This window comes from Sander lucioperca, chromosome 5, assembly GCF_008315115.2.
Source record: "Sander lucioperca isolate FBNREF2018 chromosome 5, SLUC_FBN_1.2, whole genome shotgun sequence".
Taxonomy (NCBI): domain Eukaryota; kingdom Metazoa; phylum Chordata; class Actinopteri; order Perciformes; family Percidae; genus Sander; species Sander lucioperca.
The window spans coordinates 27,436,228-27,449,681 of NC_050177.1; the positions used below are offsets into that span (position 1 = coordinate 27,436,228).

The 13,454-nt window shown below is 40.0% G+C and overlaps 2 protein-coding genes across 3 annotated transcripts in view; one reads left to right on the plus strand and one right to left on the minus strand.

The window, feature by feature from the left end:
- rnf169 (ring finger protein 169) overlaps window positions 1–2,677 on the minus strand; it is a 16,469-nt gene extending 13,792 nt beyond the window's left edge. Inside the window, exons 1-2 of the mRNA XM_031310490.2 lie at window positions 2,312–2,677; window positions 213–283 (exon numbers count right to left, since the gene is read on the minus strand). Coding sequence (XP_031166350.1) covers window positions 213–283; window positions 2,312–2,618 — 378 coding nt within the window. The 5' untranslated portion in view covers window positions 2,619–2,677. The remainder of the gene's footprint in view (window positions 1–212; window positions 284–2,311) is intronic.
- On the plus strand, window positions 2,450–9,702 carry lipt2 (lipoyl(octanoyl) transferase 2). 2 transcript variants are annotated; one of them, XM_031310493.2, is made up of 5 exons: window positions 2,450–2,626; window positions 3,268–3,410; window positions 4,273–4,636; window positions 6,758–6,884; window positions 9,407–9,702. In XM_031310493.2, exons 3-5 carry the CDS (start codon window positions 4,328–4,330, stop codon window positions 9,655–9,657), a joined length of 687 nt encoding a protein of 228 aa, XP_031166353.1. In that variant the 5' UTR covers window positions 2,450–2,626; window positions 3,268–3,410; window positions 4,273–4,327; the 3' UTR covers window positions 9,658–9,702. The 2 variants fall into 2 exon arrangements, with proteins under 2 accessions (XP_031166353.1, XP_031166354.1); XM_031310494.2 differs by having other exon boundaries at window positions 4,327–4,636.
- The last annotated feature ends 3,752 nt before the right edge of the window (window positions 9,703–13,454 follow it).

A 13,454-nucleotide genomic window follows, 5' to 3' on the forward strand; every position in this document is an offset into this window, starting at 1 on the left:
TGAAGTAGGAGCTAAAAAAGTACGCTACTGCGGCCAGAGGAACTTAGAAATCTCCAAATTTTCCTGTTGGAACACGACGAAGAAAAGTGTTCTAGGAAGGTTTAGTTCTAAGAACTGCAAAGATCCCTCCGGTCGGTAAGCCCTACCGTGTAGAGGTGACGTGAGGCTGCGTAGGGTCGGTATCTCCACCCAGAAACATAACGGTGACTCACCTTGTGTTTCCCGGTGGGTCCTGATAAAACGTCACAACACTTTGGGACGAGAGCGGGAGAGACGAAGAACTCTGAAGACACAACACAACGCAGTTAGCAGTTAGCAGTTAGCAGCACCCTGTCACTGACCATCACTACATTCATTAATATTATATTATTATATTATATTAATATAATATATGATTAAGATCTGGAATTTAGATGCTGTGGATGAAATCCATGGAAGGATATACAACCACATGTGGTATTATTTGAGTGTGTGTGTGCATGTGTGTGTCTGTGTGTATGTGTGTATGTATGTGTGTGTGTGTGTGTGTGTGTGTGTGTATGTGTGTGTGTGTATGTGCGCGTGTGCGTGTGTCTCTGTGTGTGTGTGTGTGTGTGTGTGTGTATATGTGTGTGTGTGTCTGTGTGTGTGTGTATATGTGTGTGTGTGTGTGTGTCTGTGTGTGTGTGTATATGTGTGTGTGTGTGTGTGTGTGTCTGTGTGTGTGTGTGTGTGTGTGTGTATATGTGTCTCTGTGTGTGTGTGTGTGTGTGTGTCTGTGTGTGTGTGTGTCTCTGTGTGTCTCTGTGTGTGTGTGTCTGTGTGTGTGTGTATATGTGTGTGTGTGTCTGTCTGTGTGTGTGTATATGTGTGTGTGTGTGTGTCTGTGTGTGTGTGTCTGTGTATATGTGTCTCTGTGTGTGTCTGTGTGTGTGTGTGTGTGTGTGTATATATGTGTCTCTGTGTGTGTGTGTGTGTGTGTGTGTCTGTGTGTGTGTGTCTCTGTGTGTGTGTGTGTGTGTGTGTGTGTGTGTCTCTGTGTGTGTATGTGTGTATGTATGTATGTGTGTGTGTGTCTGTGTGTGTGTGTGTGTATGTGCGTGTGTGTGTGTCTCTGTGTGTGTGTGTGTGTGTGTGTGTGTGTGTGTATATGTGTCTGTGTGTGTGTGTGTGTGTGTGTGTGTGTCTCTGTGTGTCTCTGTGTGTGTGTGTGTGTGTGTGTGTGTGTGTGTGTGTGTGTGTACCTACTGTAAACACTGTAAACCTACCACCATTATATCTAAATCTACTATGGCCACTACAGACAGAACCTACTTGTATTATAAAGAGCTTGTTCATCCAGTATAATTCCATTAACGAAGGTAAAGATATAATGATCAGCAGGTCGCTGATAACAAAGTAAACACTGCTGCAACACTTCAGTCCATTCAACTCAAACACAGGGACACAAAGACCCTGAAGGAGGCAGAAGTACTAATACTGCAATACTGTGGGAACTTTACATCAGCTCCTCCTACAGCTTGTACAAGTCTGGGCAAGTCCTCCAACACCAGCCCCTTCATTACAAATCTGACCCAAATAAATACAAAATAACGCACTTTTTACTCGCTTTCTGCAGCTTTTTATACATTTCTATGAATTAAAACATGATAGGGAACACTGTTGGTGTCCACTTACTGCTTTTTTTTTATTCATTTGAGTGTCTGACGTTAGCTTAGCTGACTGTGGGTCACTTTCTACGGCTTCAGCAGCAACATAACAACACATAAAACACATTTTAATGCTGCCTTCACGGACCTTCATTTTCTTTATTTCACAGTTAAAAACGTAAACATTCTAAATGACGTCAACTGACAGGACGTTAACGAGAGGCCAGGCTGTTGCCTAGCGATAGAATTCCATTGAAAAAAGGTCTAGCTATATTATTATTATTATTTTTTACGTGTCAGAAGTTAAACTATTTTCGGGCCTCCTGCTGCTAACATTAAAGTTACGTTTAAGTTATTAAAGTTGTAATAAAGTTACACTAGTGGACACTTTCAAACTCGTGTCTGTGGTTTTTTTTGCGGTTGGTTTGTCCGTTAAAATACATATTTTGAAACGGTAAAAAATTTGAAAAATTACGTTACTTAATATGAAAAAAATAATCTTTATATGTTTTGTATTATTGCACTAATGTCCTCAGTAGCCTACTTTTTTCCCTTTGTTTGTGAATCCTGTTATTTCTTGTACTAACATTTTTGACAATTTGAATGTATATGCCAAGTGAATGTGCTGTACATTTGAAAAGTCGTTAATAAAAAAATTTAAATTAAAAAAAAAAAGCACCGACCTTTCCGGGTGTCGTAGTCCCTCTTGGCCGGCCTGCTGCTACTCTTCTCGGGGTCACTCCTCCTCCGGAGCCGCTCTCTGCTGCTGGAGCGTCTCTGACAGGCCGCCGGTTGGCCGCAGGGCGGGCTGCCGCTGCCGCCGCCGCGCTGCCCCTCCACGTACGCCGGCCGCTTCTTCGCCTCGTTCTCCGGCGGACTGGACCCGGACACACACCCAGCTCCGGACCTGGACCCGGACCGGTACTTGCCGGCGTTGGCGGCGGCTCTGGCCGGTCTGCCAGGCCGTTCGGCGGACCCTGCGGTCGCCATCTTCCCTGGTGAGTCTTCTCTCTCTCTCAAAACAAACCCCGCCCTGCCGCCGCCGAAACAACGCGAGCGCAGACTGAACGCGCGTGCGCGTGCAGCCCGCCAACAGCGGAGGTGGAACACGGCGCGAGCCTGATGTATGACTTCAAAATAAAACGTGTTTAACGTTGGATGACTGATTTATTTTACATATATATATATATATATATATATATATATATATGTAAATAAAATCCTTTTTGACAGTAACAAGCTTTAAACATAAGCTTGATAAGATATATACAAATAACATCCGGGAATATGTGTGTGTTCATTATTTAAATGAACCAAAAAAAAATACAATGTTGGTTAAAATACATATTTATTTTGGCTTAAAAACTCATTTTAACTACAGTAGAGTTTTGCCAAAACATTGCAACGTTTGCTGAACAAATAAGTGTCGAAACTTATGGATGTAGATTTAATATTTAAATCCAACATTTTATTTTTTATTTATTTTACTTTAATAAACATATTGTTCACAATTGTATAAACTATGTTATTTTACACGCACAATTTCTGTCTCAAATGTGAGAAAAAATTATCTAAATGCATTTATTTTATAAATACAATTAATTCATTAAACTTTTATTTTGAAAGGTGTAATTTTCAGCTCGGCCGGTGGCAGCAGAGCGCTGCGAAACCCGGATGTAGACCGATTTTACCTTCGATGAAGAAGGACGAACCACAACAACAATGGCGGCGCGCCGGTAGAGGAGACTTCTGAAAGCTAAACGGGGACTTTGAGTCTGACAGGTAAAAACACCTGAAATCAAACTGTAAATAATCAGGACGTTTAGCGTGTATAGAGCCAGCATATTTACCACCAGACTCCATGTAAATAATCAGTACTTTTAGCGTGTATAGAGCCAGCATATTTCCACCAGACTCCATGTAAACAATCAGGACTTTTAGCGTGTATAGAGCCAGCATATTTCCACCAGACTCCATGTAAATAATCAGTACTTTTAGCGTGTATAGAGCCAGCATATCTCCACCAGACATCATGTAAATAATCAGTACTTTTAGCGTGTATAGAGCCAGCATATCTCCACCAGACATCATGTAAATAATCAGGACTTTTAGCGTGTATAGAGCCAGCATATTTACCACCAGACTCCATGTAAATAATCAGGACTTTTAGCATGCATAGAGCCAGCATATCTCCACATGTAAATGGGTGAATTAAGGGTTTATTTCAACCAAACCAGAGTGGTGATTGTTGGAACAGTGGAAAGATGAACCAAGACGGCTTTTGATAGTTTGATTTAGTTTCTGTCCACTTTGAATGAAGTGTGTTTTACGATGATAAAAGTCCTGATTATTTACATGGAGTCTGGTAGTTTGGTGATGGTTTCATGTTAAACTAAAAGGATCTTACTCTGTCTATCTCTGTAGGGATCCTTTCATAATGTTGTCAGACACTAAGAATAATAATCTGAGTCTGTCAGCAGCAACAACAAAACTTTTAGTCCGGTTGCAGCCTTTTTTTTCTCTACGTTTTTGTCACTTTTCTTATGTCTTCTTGTCGCCTTTTTCAACGTTTTATGTTTCACACACTTGATTTAAGACACAAAGCTGTGTTGTGTACTAACGTCAGGTTGTTTCCTTCCTCCAGTCAGGGTCTCCCGGTCTGGTTCTGGTCTGGTTCTGTTCTGGTTCTGGTCTGCAGGATGCGTGGCGTCCGTCCGGTGGTGGAGGTGGTCCGTCTGGGCCTGGTCTCGTACCCGGAGGCTCTGCGGCTGCAGCAGGTTTATGTGGACCGCCACCGGTCCGGTGCGGCTCACGCTCTGCTGCTGTGCCAGCACCCGCCGGTCTACACCACCGGGCTCCGCCACGCGCCGTACCCGGCCGCGCTGCTGGACCGGCTCCGCCTGCTGGGTGCCGCCGTGCACCGCACCAACCGCGGCGGACTCATCACCTTCCACGGGCCGGGCCAGCTGGTCTGCTACCCCGTCCTGCACCTGGCCGGCTTCAAGAAGGTCCGAACCGCCAGTCCACCAGGTTTCACTCAGTAGATTCTCAACCAGGGCGGAGAATTAAATTAAAGCCTCAAAAAGGCAATATTTACATTCATAATTTGAAGGTTTTTTTAAGTTAGAAATTAAATGTTACGGTTAACTTCATTTAGAGAGCTGCAGCCATTCGTCGATGTTATCGTCGCTTTTTTAACACGTTTTTGTCGCGTTTTTCCTCTGTTTTTGTCGCTGTTTTTACTTTTTGACTTTTTTCAACATTTGTTGTCACTTTTCATAATTCATTGTCACTTTGTTTTACTTTTTCAAAAAAAATGTTACTTTTTTCAACACTTTTTGTCACTTTTTTAAATTTTTTTGTCACTTTTTTATTTTATTTTTTACCTTTTCCAAAAACAAATTGTCACTTTTTCAAAAAAAAATTCACTTTTTTCAGCACTTTTTGTCACTTTTTTTAATTGTTTTTTTTACCTTTTCCAAAAACAAATGGTCACTTTTTTCAACATTTTTTGTCACTTTTTTGGATGTTAATGTGACTTTTTTCGACAAGGAAACTAACTGTTAGCTACGGCCCTTTATTTAGTTTAATGTGATGTGTGTAGCGCTTATTGACATTGTGTTATTTTCGACAATGAAACTAATTATTAGCTGTTGTAGTTTAATGTGTGTAGTCGATATTGTAATTTTTTGCCTTTTTTTTAACAAACGTTTTTGAGTTTATTTCCGAAGTTTTTTAACTTTTTGTCACTTTTGTAACACGTTTTTGTTGCCTTTTCCTCTGTTTTTGTTGCTGTTTTGACGTTTCTCACTTTTTTCAATTTTTTTTGTCACTTTAAAAAAAAACAACTTTGACTTTAAAAAAGAAATTGCATCAAGAAGGTCCGGACCCTCAGTCCAGGAGGTTTCACTCAGTAGATTCTCAGCCAGGGCGGGAAAACTAAAGCCTCAAGAAGGCAATAAAAACGACAAAAAAACCCTCAGAAATATCAACAATACGACAAAATCCACATTTTCACTATTTTCTGATATTTTAGAGACTGAGCTGGTTCAGTAGAACTGCTACAATTATTATTTTACGTTTTCGACAGGTTGTTTTTTACATGTTTTGGGTGTTAATGTGACTTTTTTTCGACAATGAAACTAATTATTAGCTGGTTTAGTTTAATGTGTGTAGTCAATGTTGTAATTTTTCGAATTTTTTTTTTTTAAAAATAATTTCATTTAGTAGAGCTGCAACGCCTCGTGAACGTTTTTCATGTTTTTTTTCGATGTTTTCTTCACTTTTGTAACACATTTTTGTCGCCTTTTCCCTCTGTTTTTGTCGCTATTTTGACGTTTGTCACTTTTTTCAAATTCTTTTGTCACTTTTTTCAAAATATTTTGACTTTTTCAAAAAGAATTGACATTTTTTTCCACATTTTTGTCACTTTTTTGGATGTTAATGTGACTTTTTTGGACAAGGAAACTAACTGTTGGCTGCAGCCCTTTATTTAGTTTAATGTGATGTGTGTAGCGCTTATTGACATTGTGTTGTTTTCGACATTTTGCGAAAATTTTTCGTCGCTTTCTTCTGACGGTTTTCTGACATTTTAGAGACTGAACTGGTTTAGTAGAACTGCTACAGTTATTTTACGTTTTCGACAGGTTTTTTTTACATGTTTTTGGGTGTTAATGTGACTTTTTTTCGACAATGAAACTAATTATTAGCTTTTTTAGTTTTAGCGTGTAGTCGATATTGTAATTTTTCTACAATTTTTAACATGTTTTTGTCCGTTTCTATAACTTTTTTCGATGCTTTTGAAGTTTTTTTTACTTAAAAAATAATTGGTTAATTTCATTTAGTAGAGAAACGATCCGTTGACGGTTTCTTCACTTTTTGAACACGTTTTTGTCGCCTTTTTCCTCTGTTTTAAAAAATGAAATAAAAAAATAAAAATAAAAAAATGAAAAAATTGTCACTTTTCATAATTTTTAAAAAACTTTAAAAAAAAAAAAAAAGTCTTTTTTTGTCACTTTTTTGGATGTTAATGTGACTTTCTTTGACAGTGAAACTAACTGTTAGCTGCGGCCCTTTGTTGAGCCTGACGTGATGTCTAACGTGCCGTGTGTTTGTGTCCGTCCTCTCAGAGCGTCCGCTGGTACGTCTGTGAGCTGGAGAAGACCATCGTCTCCGTCTGCAGCCGCTTCGGTATCGAGGCGTCCACGTCGCCTCACACCGGCGTCTGGGTCGGAGACAACAAGATCTGCGCCATCGGTACGACAACACAACAGCACAGACACCTTTTCTCTCCCTAAACAGCTCTCACTTTGTTCCGTCAGGTTTGATTGTTTGTTCCAAGTCGGATTCATAAAAACGTTGGTTCAACTTGAATAATAACATTACTATATACAGTAGGGCAAGAATCTGGCGATACGATACGTATCACCATACATGGGTCACCATTCAATATATTGCAATATATTTCCATACTGTGCGTAAGGCGATATATTGGGATTGTTTTAAAGTATAATTTTAGAAAAAATAATATTTAAAAAAAGACATGATGTTCATAAAAGTCAAAGAAGTTTACTTTAGGTAAACAATTCAGTACACAGAAAAACAAACTGCCAGTTTGGGATTGTGGTTCCCAGGTTCTTAGTGAGCTAATGTTGATATGCTAAAGTAGAACAAAGTTGAGCCATAGCTACGATGTTAGCTTCTAGCACAAAGTCAGGCACTGTTAGGTACTGCTAGAGACTTGACCGGAGCGCAGCAGCGTCTGCCTGCGCTCAGAGAAGGACTTTGTGAGACGGGTTATTATTGCACGTTAATATGGATAATAGCAATCAAGCAAATACTTTTATTGAGCACGGAAATGGTTTTTCTTTGCTCAAATGAAATAATTTTTTGCGAGTGTTAATTTCTGTTCAAAATGTAATGTAATGTGCTTGCTAAATATAGTTCTCTGTGCTCAAAACTTACAATTACTCGCTCAGGATTGTGACACATTTATAATGCCATATTTTTCAAAATCGATACAGTATTGCAAAATAAAATATTGCGATACTCAAGTGAATCGATTTTTTTTCTGACACCCCTAATGTACATATAAGGGTTCACCATTAAGGGTCGGGTCTGTTACGTCCTGTAGCTAGGGGTATCAGGACATAAACATAAAACCAGATGGAATTGGTATTAGAAAGGAAATTTATTCCAGAATCAGGTAAATGACAACAAACAGAGCTCAAACAAAAGGACACGTGGGCCGATGGGTGCTACGGAAAACAAAAACAGAATATAACAAAAGGAGATCTTCAAAAGGAAGACTATTTCTAAATCTAAATGAAAACAAAAGATTAAACAAAATACCTCTCTAACTTAAATACTTGGTTAAACACAAAACAGTACTCACAGCACCCCTGATCCTAGTGTGACTAATACAACACAAATTGACTAAATGCAGGAAGGATATCAGTTTTTAGATCTTACTCCTGGCCCACATCCTCACACTCTAACAATTTCTCCACAAAGTCTGGTCTGGCAGCTGCCCTCAGCTGCAAACAATTAGGCTCTTTAAGCTGGAGGCAGAGTTGATTGACTCCTCTCGATTGGCCAGTCAGGTGGTGGTCTGCCGCACCAATCAGCAGCTCCCTTCTCCAGGCACTGGGCGGGGCTTTCCTGGTCCATCCAATCAGCAGCACGGGATGGCACAGCCTGCTTTGCATCTCATATCGTACTCATTATACCACACACATGAGGGTGTTGCCGGCAGCCGTAACAGGTCACTAAATATAAAAACCCACTTACCGTTCAGCATCATCGTATCATAAATGACGTCATCGTTCTCTTGCCCGTGGCCAATCAGGAAGTGAGTTAATATGCCCGCAACACTTTTAAGGTTTTGACTTTTTTTTTTTTTAAACGTAAATCCTTTTTTTCAGGGTTCAGAAAAAAACGATTTTTTTTTCCTAATTTGTTGTCGAAGTTTTTGATGCTTTTTTAGACTCGTCGCCATCGCCAGCCGAAAAACAAACAAACAAGTTTCAAACAGCAAAAGTTACCCTTTTAAAGCCGTCTTCTTTTCTGCATCGTTTGTTTATTTAGTAAAGTCAGTCTACGTTACGCCCTCAGGATCAAAGCATACGCGGAGTTTGCGGGGGGGCCCCCTGGTGGCTGAAACGTGTAATTGCATTGTTTTCAAAAATGAGTGGAAAATTACGTCTGGCATGACCAGATATTTTATAATGAATTACTGTTGCACTAGTCTGGACATCTTGCTGTGCCAACCTTGCAATAAAGGTTTCCTAAATGCCATGTATATACATGTGATGTCAGCTTACTAATTGATTGCGCGTTTTGTTTAGATTTGGACTTTTATAAGTTTATTCCACTTTGTTTAAACGGCGAAGTGGAGAGGCCTCGTTCACCTGTTTGGAGCTGGCTGGTGATTGTGACGCTCGTATCGGCCTTGCTGGATACACCGTGACTCTGTTTGTGGATCTCCTGATCGCTGTGGATTACTTTTTTATCCGTATCATTGGATTACGGCAAAATACGGATCTTTTTTCTTAACGTGTCTTAACGTTTTATGGTGTGATTTGCGCTTCCTTTCTGCGTTTGGAGAGGCATCTCAACAGACTGTAGGTCCAACACTGATTGTTCACTGTTACATTTTAGTTGAATTTAAGTGTCGGGGCTTTCCGCCACCGTCCAGCGTTCCCAGACAGCCACGCCATGATTGGATTTCATAAGGGCGAATTGTTAAATTGTTACAATGTAATGTTGTGTTTCTGTAGGAATCCACTGTGGGCGCTACATCACGTCTCACGGCCTCGCTCTGAACTGTAACACCGACATGTCGTGGTTTGGCCACATCGTGCCGTGTGGCATCGAGGGGAAAGGAGTGACGTCGCTGAGCGCCGAGCTGCAGAGAGACGTCAGCGTGGAGGAAACCATCCCTCACCTGCTGGACGCCTTCGGGGAACGCTTCGACTGTCGGCTAACAGACGCACAAACTGAGACGGACAGCAGGGGATCGTCAGCGTAGAAACTGACTTTATAACAAACTGAGACGGACAGCGAGGGATCGTCAGTGTAGAACACTGGTTCTCAAGCTTGTTCCCCCTTTGAACAGTGTTTTTAAGCCATGTAGCACCTAACCAGTGCAAATAATTTTTGGTACAAAAATAAAGTCTATATAAAGAGGAAGAATACAGTGATGTCAGTGATAGATTTACTAAACTTTCTTGGACCTAGAAAACATTTAAATGATGATGGAGAAAGGAGACAAAAACTTGGAAAAACACGGTAGAAAGAAGGAAGTAAGGCAAGAACAGGTCGAAAATAGAGACACAAACGTAAAAAGTGGAAAGTAGAAAGAAGGAAGGCAACATTAGGGCGATAAAAGTGACCAACTTTGAAAAAAACGGAAAAAAAACTTTGAAGAAAAAAAGACAGTAGAAAAAAGTAAGGAAGAAAGGCAAGAATAGGTCAAAACAAACGACAAGACCTTCAAAAAAAGCAACAAACTTAAAAAAGACAGTAGAAGTAACTACAGCCTTGTCACTGAAAAACATTTTGCTAAAAACTTTACGTACCCCCTGCAGAGAAACACTGGTGTAGAAACTGACTTTATAACAAGCTGAGCCAGACAGCGGGGGATCATCAGCATAGAAACTGACTTTATAAAACTCACTTCATGGCGTTAAACACAACAGATGTTTCTTGACGCTATTCTCGAGGTTCTTGCAGATAATTTAGGGGTTTTTTTGTCGCTTTTTTTGACTTTCTTGTTGCCGTTTTAAATATTTTTGTCACTTTTCTCGAGGTTTTTGGTGCTTTTGTACACGTACTATTATAATAATCGTGAAATTACTCTGCAGATTAACCGATAATGATACCAATCGTTAGTTGCATATCTGTAATTTAGTTAAACGTGACTACTTACTTCGAGTGACGGCTAACAGACGGGCAAACTGAGCCAGACAGCGGAGGATCATCAGCGTAGAAACTGACTTTATAGTAGAGATGTTCCGATACCGATACCAGTACTGGTATCGGCTCCGATACTGCCTAAAACGCTGGTATCGGTATCGGGAAGTACTGGAGTTTATGCACCGATCCGATACCACATAATACAGCCCTAAAGAAAATCTACGTTAAGGTAGTTTATTTATGTTCTTTTTCCGTTATAATTGACTGTCAAACTAAATAATAAAGTAAAGTTCTGTGGCATTCATGTTTCACAAAGAGTTTAACCTGAGCCAGACCGACAACAAAGATAGAAATAATATCACATCCATACAGATGATAGTATTCAGCTGTTAAAACATAATAAAATATATGACATACTGGTATCGGATCAGTACTCGGTATCGGCCGATACGCAAGTTCAGGTATCGGGAAGCAAAAAATGGTATCGGACCATCTCTACTTTATAGAGTACAACACAACAGGCGCTTTTCTAGAGGTTCGTCTCACTTTTTTCTACGTTTTATTTTGTGTTGTTTTTTTCCATGTATTTGTCGCTTTTTTTGAAGACAAATTTGCTTTTTCGGAAGTTGTTGTTTATCACGTTTTTTAAACGTTTTTTTTCGACGTATTTGTCACTTTCATTTTTTTTAAGAATTTTTCTTTGCTTTTTCTGAAGTTTTTATTGTTTTTTTTTTTTTTTTTTTTTCTTTCTCTTCGCTTTTCAAAACCCTTGAAACTACCAAAACCTATCCTTAAAAAAACCTGAATGATATTACAATCCATAATTTACCCTCCATTAAAACTATCCTGATGACATCATCACGAATGGGTGAATTAATGGTGTTTAAGGTTTGGGAGGCGATTAAAACTACTTCTAACAACCACAATGCCTCATGTTTACAATTCTGTTTTCTGCTGGATGTAAACTATCGATAAATATTCATACATGTGAAATCATGGCTCTTTTGTGTTATTTAAATGCCAGTTTTAGAGGGGTTCTACGTATTTAAAACCCCCTTAAACTGTTCCAGTATTACAATCCATTGATCTTCCTTTTATTATGTTCCCATTGAAACTAATGACGTCATCATTAAAGGGTAATTAATGGTGTCACATGTTCTGCTGCCCCCAGGGCGACAAAAACATTGATGCAGGTTTAACTTGTTACTAAATGGGGAAGGAGCTAAATGCTAACAGAGATTGACTCCTTTTTACAGCTTATTTTGATGTTTTTCTCACTTTTTTTCTCGCTTTTTTATCAGTTTGTCAATTTTTTTTAACTTTCTTTTCTGGTGTTTTTTTTTAATTTGGCGTTTTTTGACTTTCTTGTCGTTTTTTTCGACGTGTTTGTCGCTTTACTTTTGAAGAAACATTAGCTTTTTCTGACTTTTTCTTGCTCTTAAAAAAACTTTTCTGTCGTTTTTTTGCTTTTCGATTTTGTTTTTTTTTTCTAAGTTTCTGTAGCTTTTTCGACATTGGATATTGACCATTACTATTTAACATTATAATCCATTAATTTTCCTTTATTTATATTTCCATTAAAACTCTAATTTCATCATCATTAAAGGTGCAGTAGGTAAGATTATAAAACTACCTTTCTGTCATATCTGCTGAAACTGACCCTATGTTCCAGTAGAACTACATGAAGCAGGTCATTTAAAAATAAATCCAGCTCCTCTGGCACCACCTACAGCCTGTAGTGGGATTTGCAAAAATCCACCGCTCCCTGTTCAGATGCACCAATCAGGGCCAGGGGGGGTGTCTAACTGTTCAGATGCACCAATCAGGGCCAGGAGGGGTGTCTAACTGTTCAGATGCACCAATCAGGGCCAGGGGGAGTGTCTAACTGTTCAGATGCACCAATCAGGGCCAGCGGGGTGGTCTAACTGTTCAGATGCACCAATCAGGGCCAGGGGGGTGGTCTAACTGTGTGTCAATCACTGCTCATGCATTTCATAGCGTCCTCCCCTCCTCCTTCCCCGCGCACGAGCTGCAGATAGGTTTCTCCCTTGTGGGGGGAGGGGCTTAGGAGACCGTTTTTGGGCTTTAGCGGAAAGGGGGGAGGGACTGAGAAGTTGTTGATGTTCACATTTTTTATCTGTATCTGGGGTTAGTTATGGTTCATCCGTGAAGAGAACACCTCTCCAAAGTGCCAGATGCCATCGAATGTGAGCATTTGCTCAATCAAGTCGGTTATGATGACCAACTGCAGTCAGGTAGAGAGAGAGAGAGAGAGAGAGAGAGAGAGAGGGATGAACCCTAACCCTAACCATTACACCAGATACTGACTGGTTGTCGGACCCCTCCCGGACCCCCCCAATACAGTAAAACTGCACATTTTAGAGTGGCCTTTTATTATGGCCAGCCTAAGGCACACCTGTACAATACTCATGCTGTCCAATCAGCATCTTGATATGCCACACCTGTGAGGTGGATGGATTATCTCGGCAAAGGAGAAGTGCTCACTAACACAGATTTAGATAGATTTGTGAACAATATTTGAGAGAAATAGGCTTTTGTGTACATAAAAAAATAGATTCAGCTCATGAAAAATGGGGGCAAAAAACAAAAGTGCTGCGTTTATAATTTGGTTCAGTGTAAATCCCAAAGGAAAAAAAATCCTCGCCTAACGTCGAAAAAATGTAAAATGTGCGTGAAGGGGAGCAGGACTATGCTGTGGATGTATCTCTGCTAAATAAAAGGGACCGCTCTGGTAATGATTCGGCGCCGCCAACGCCTACCAAGCAACCCGTGGAAAAGAAGGCCAAGTCAACTGAAGTCGGTGAGAGTGATGACGTTTCTAATAAGACTATTTTGGAGGCGATGCTGGCCCTGGTAGAGAGAGTGGATGTGCAGCTAGCCGACTTAAGT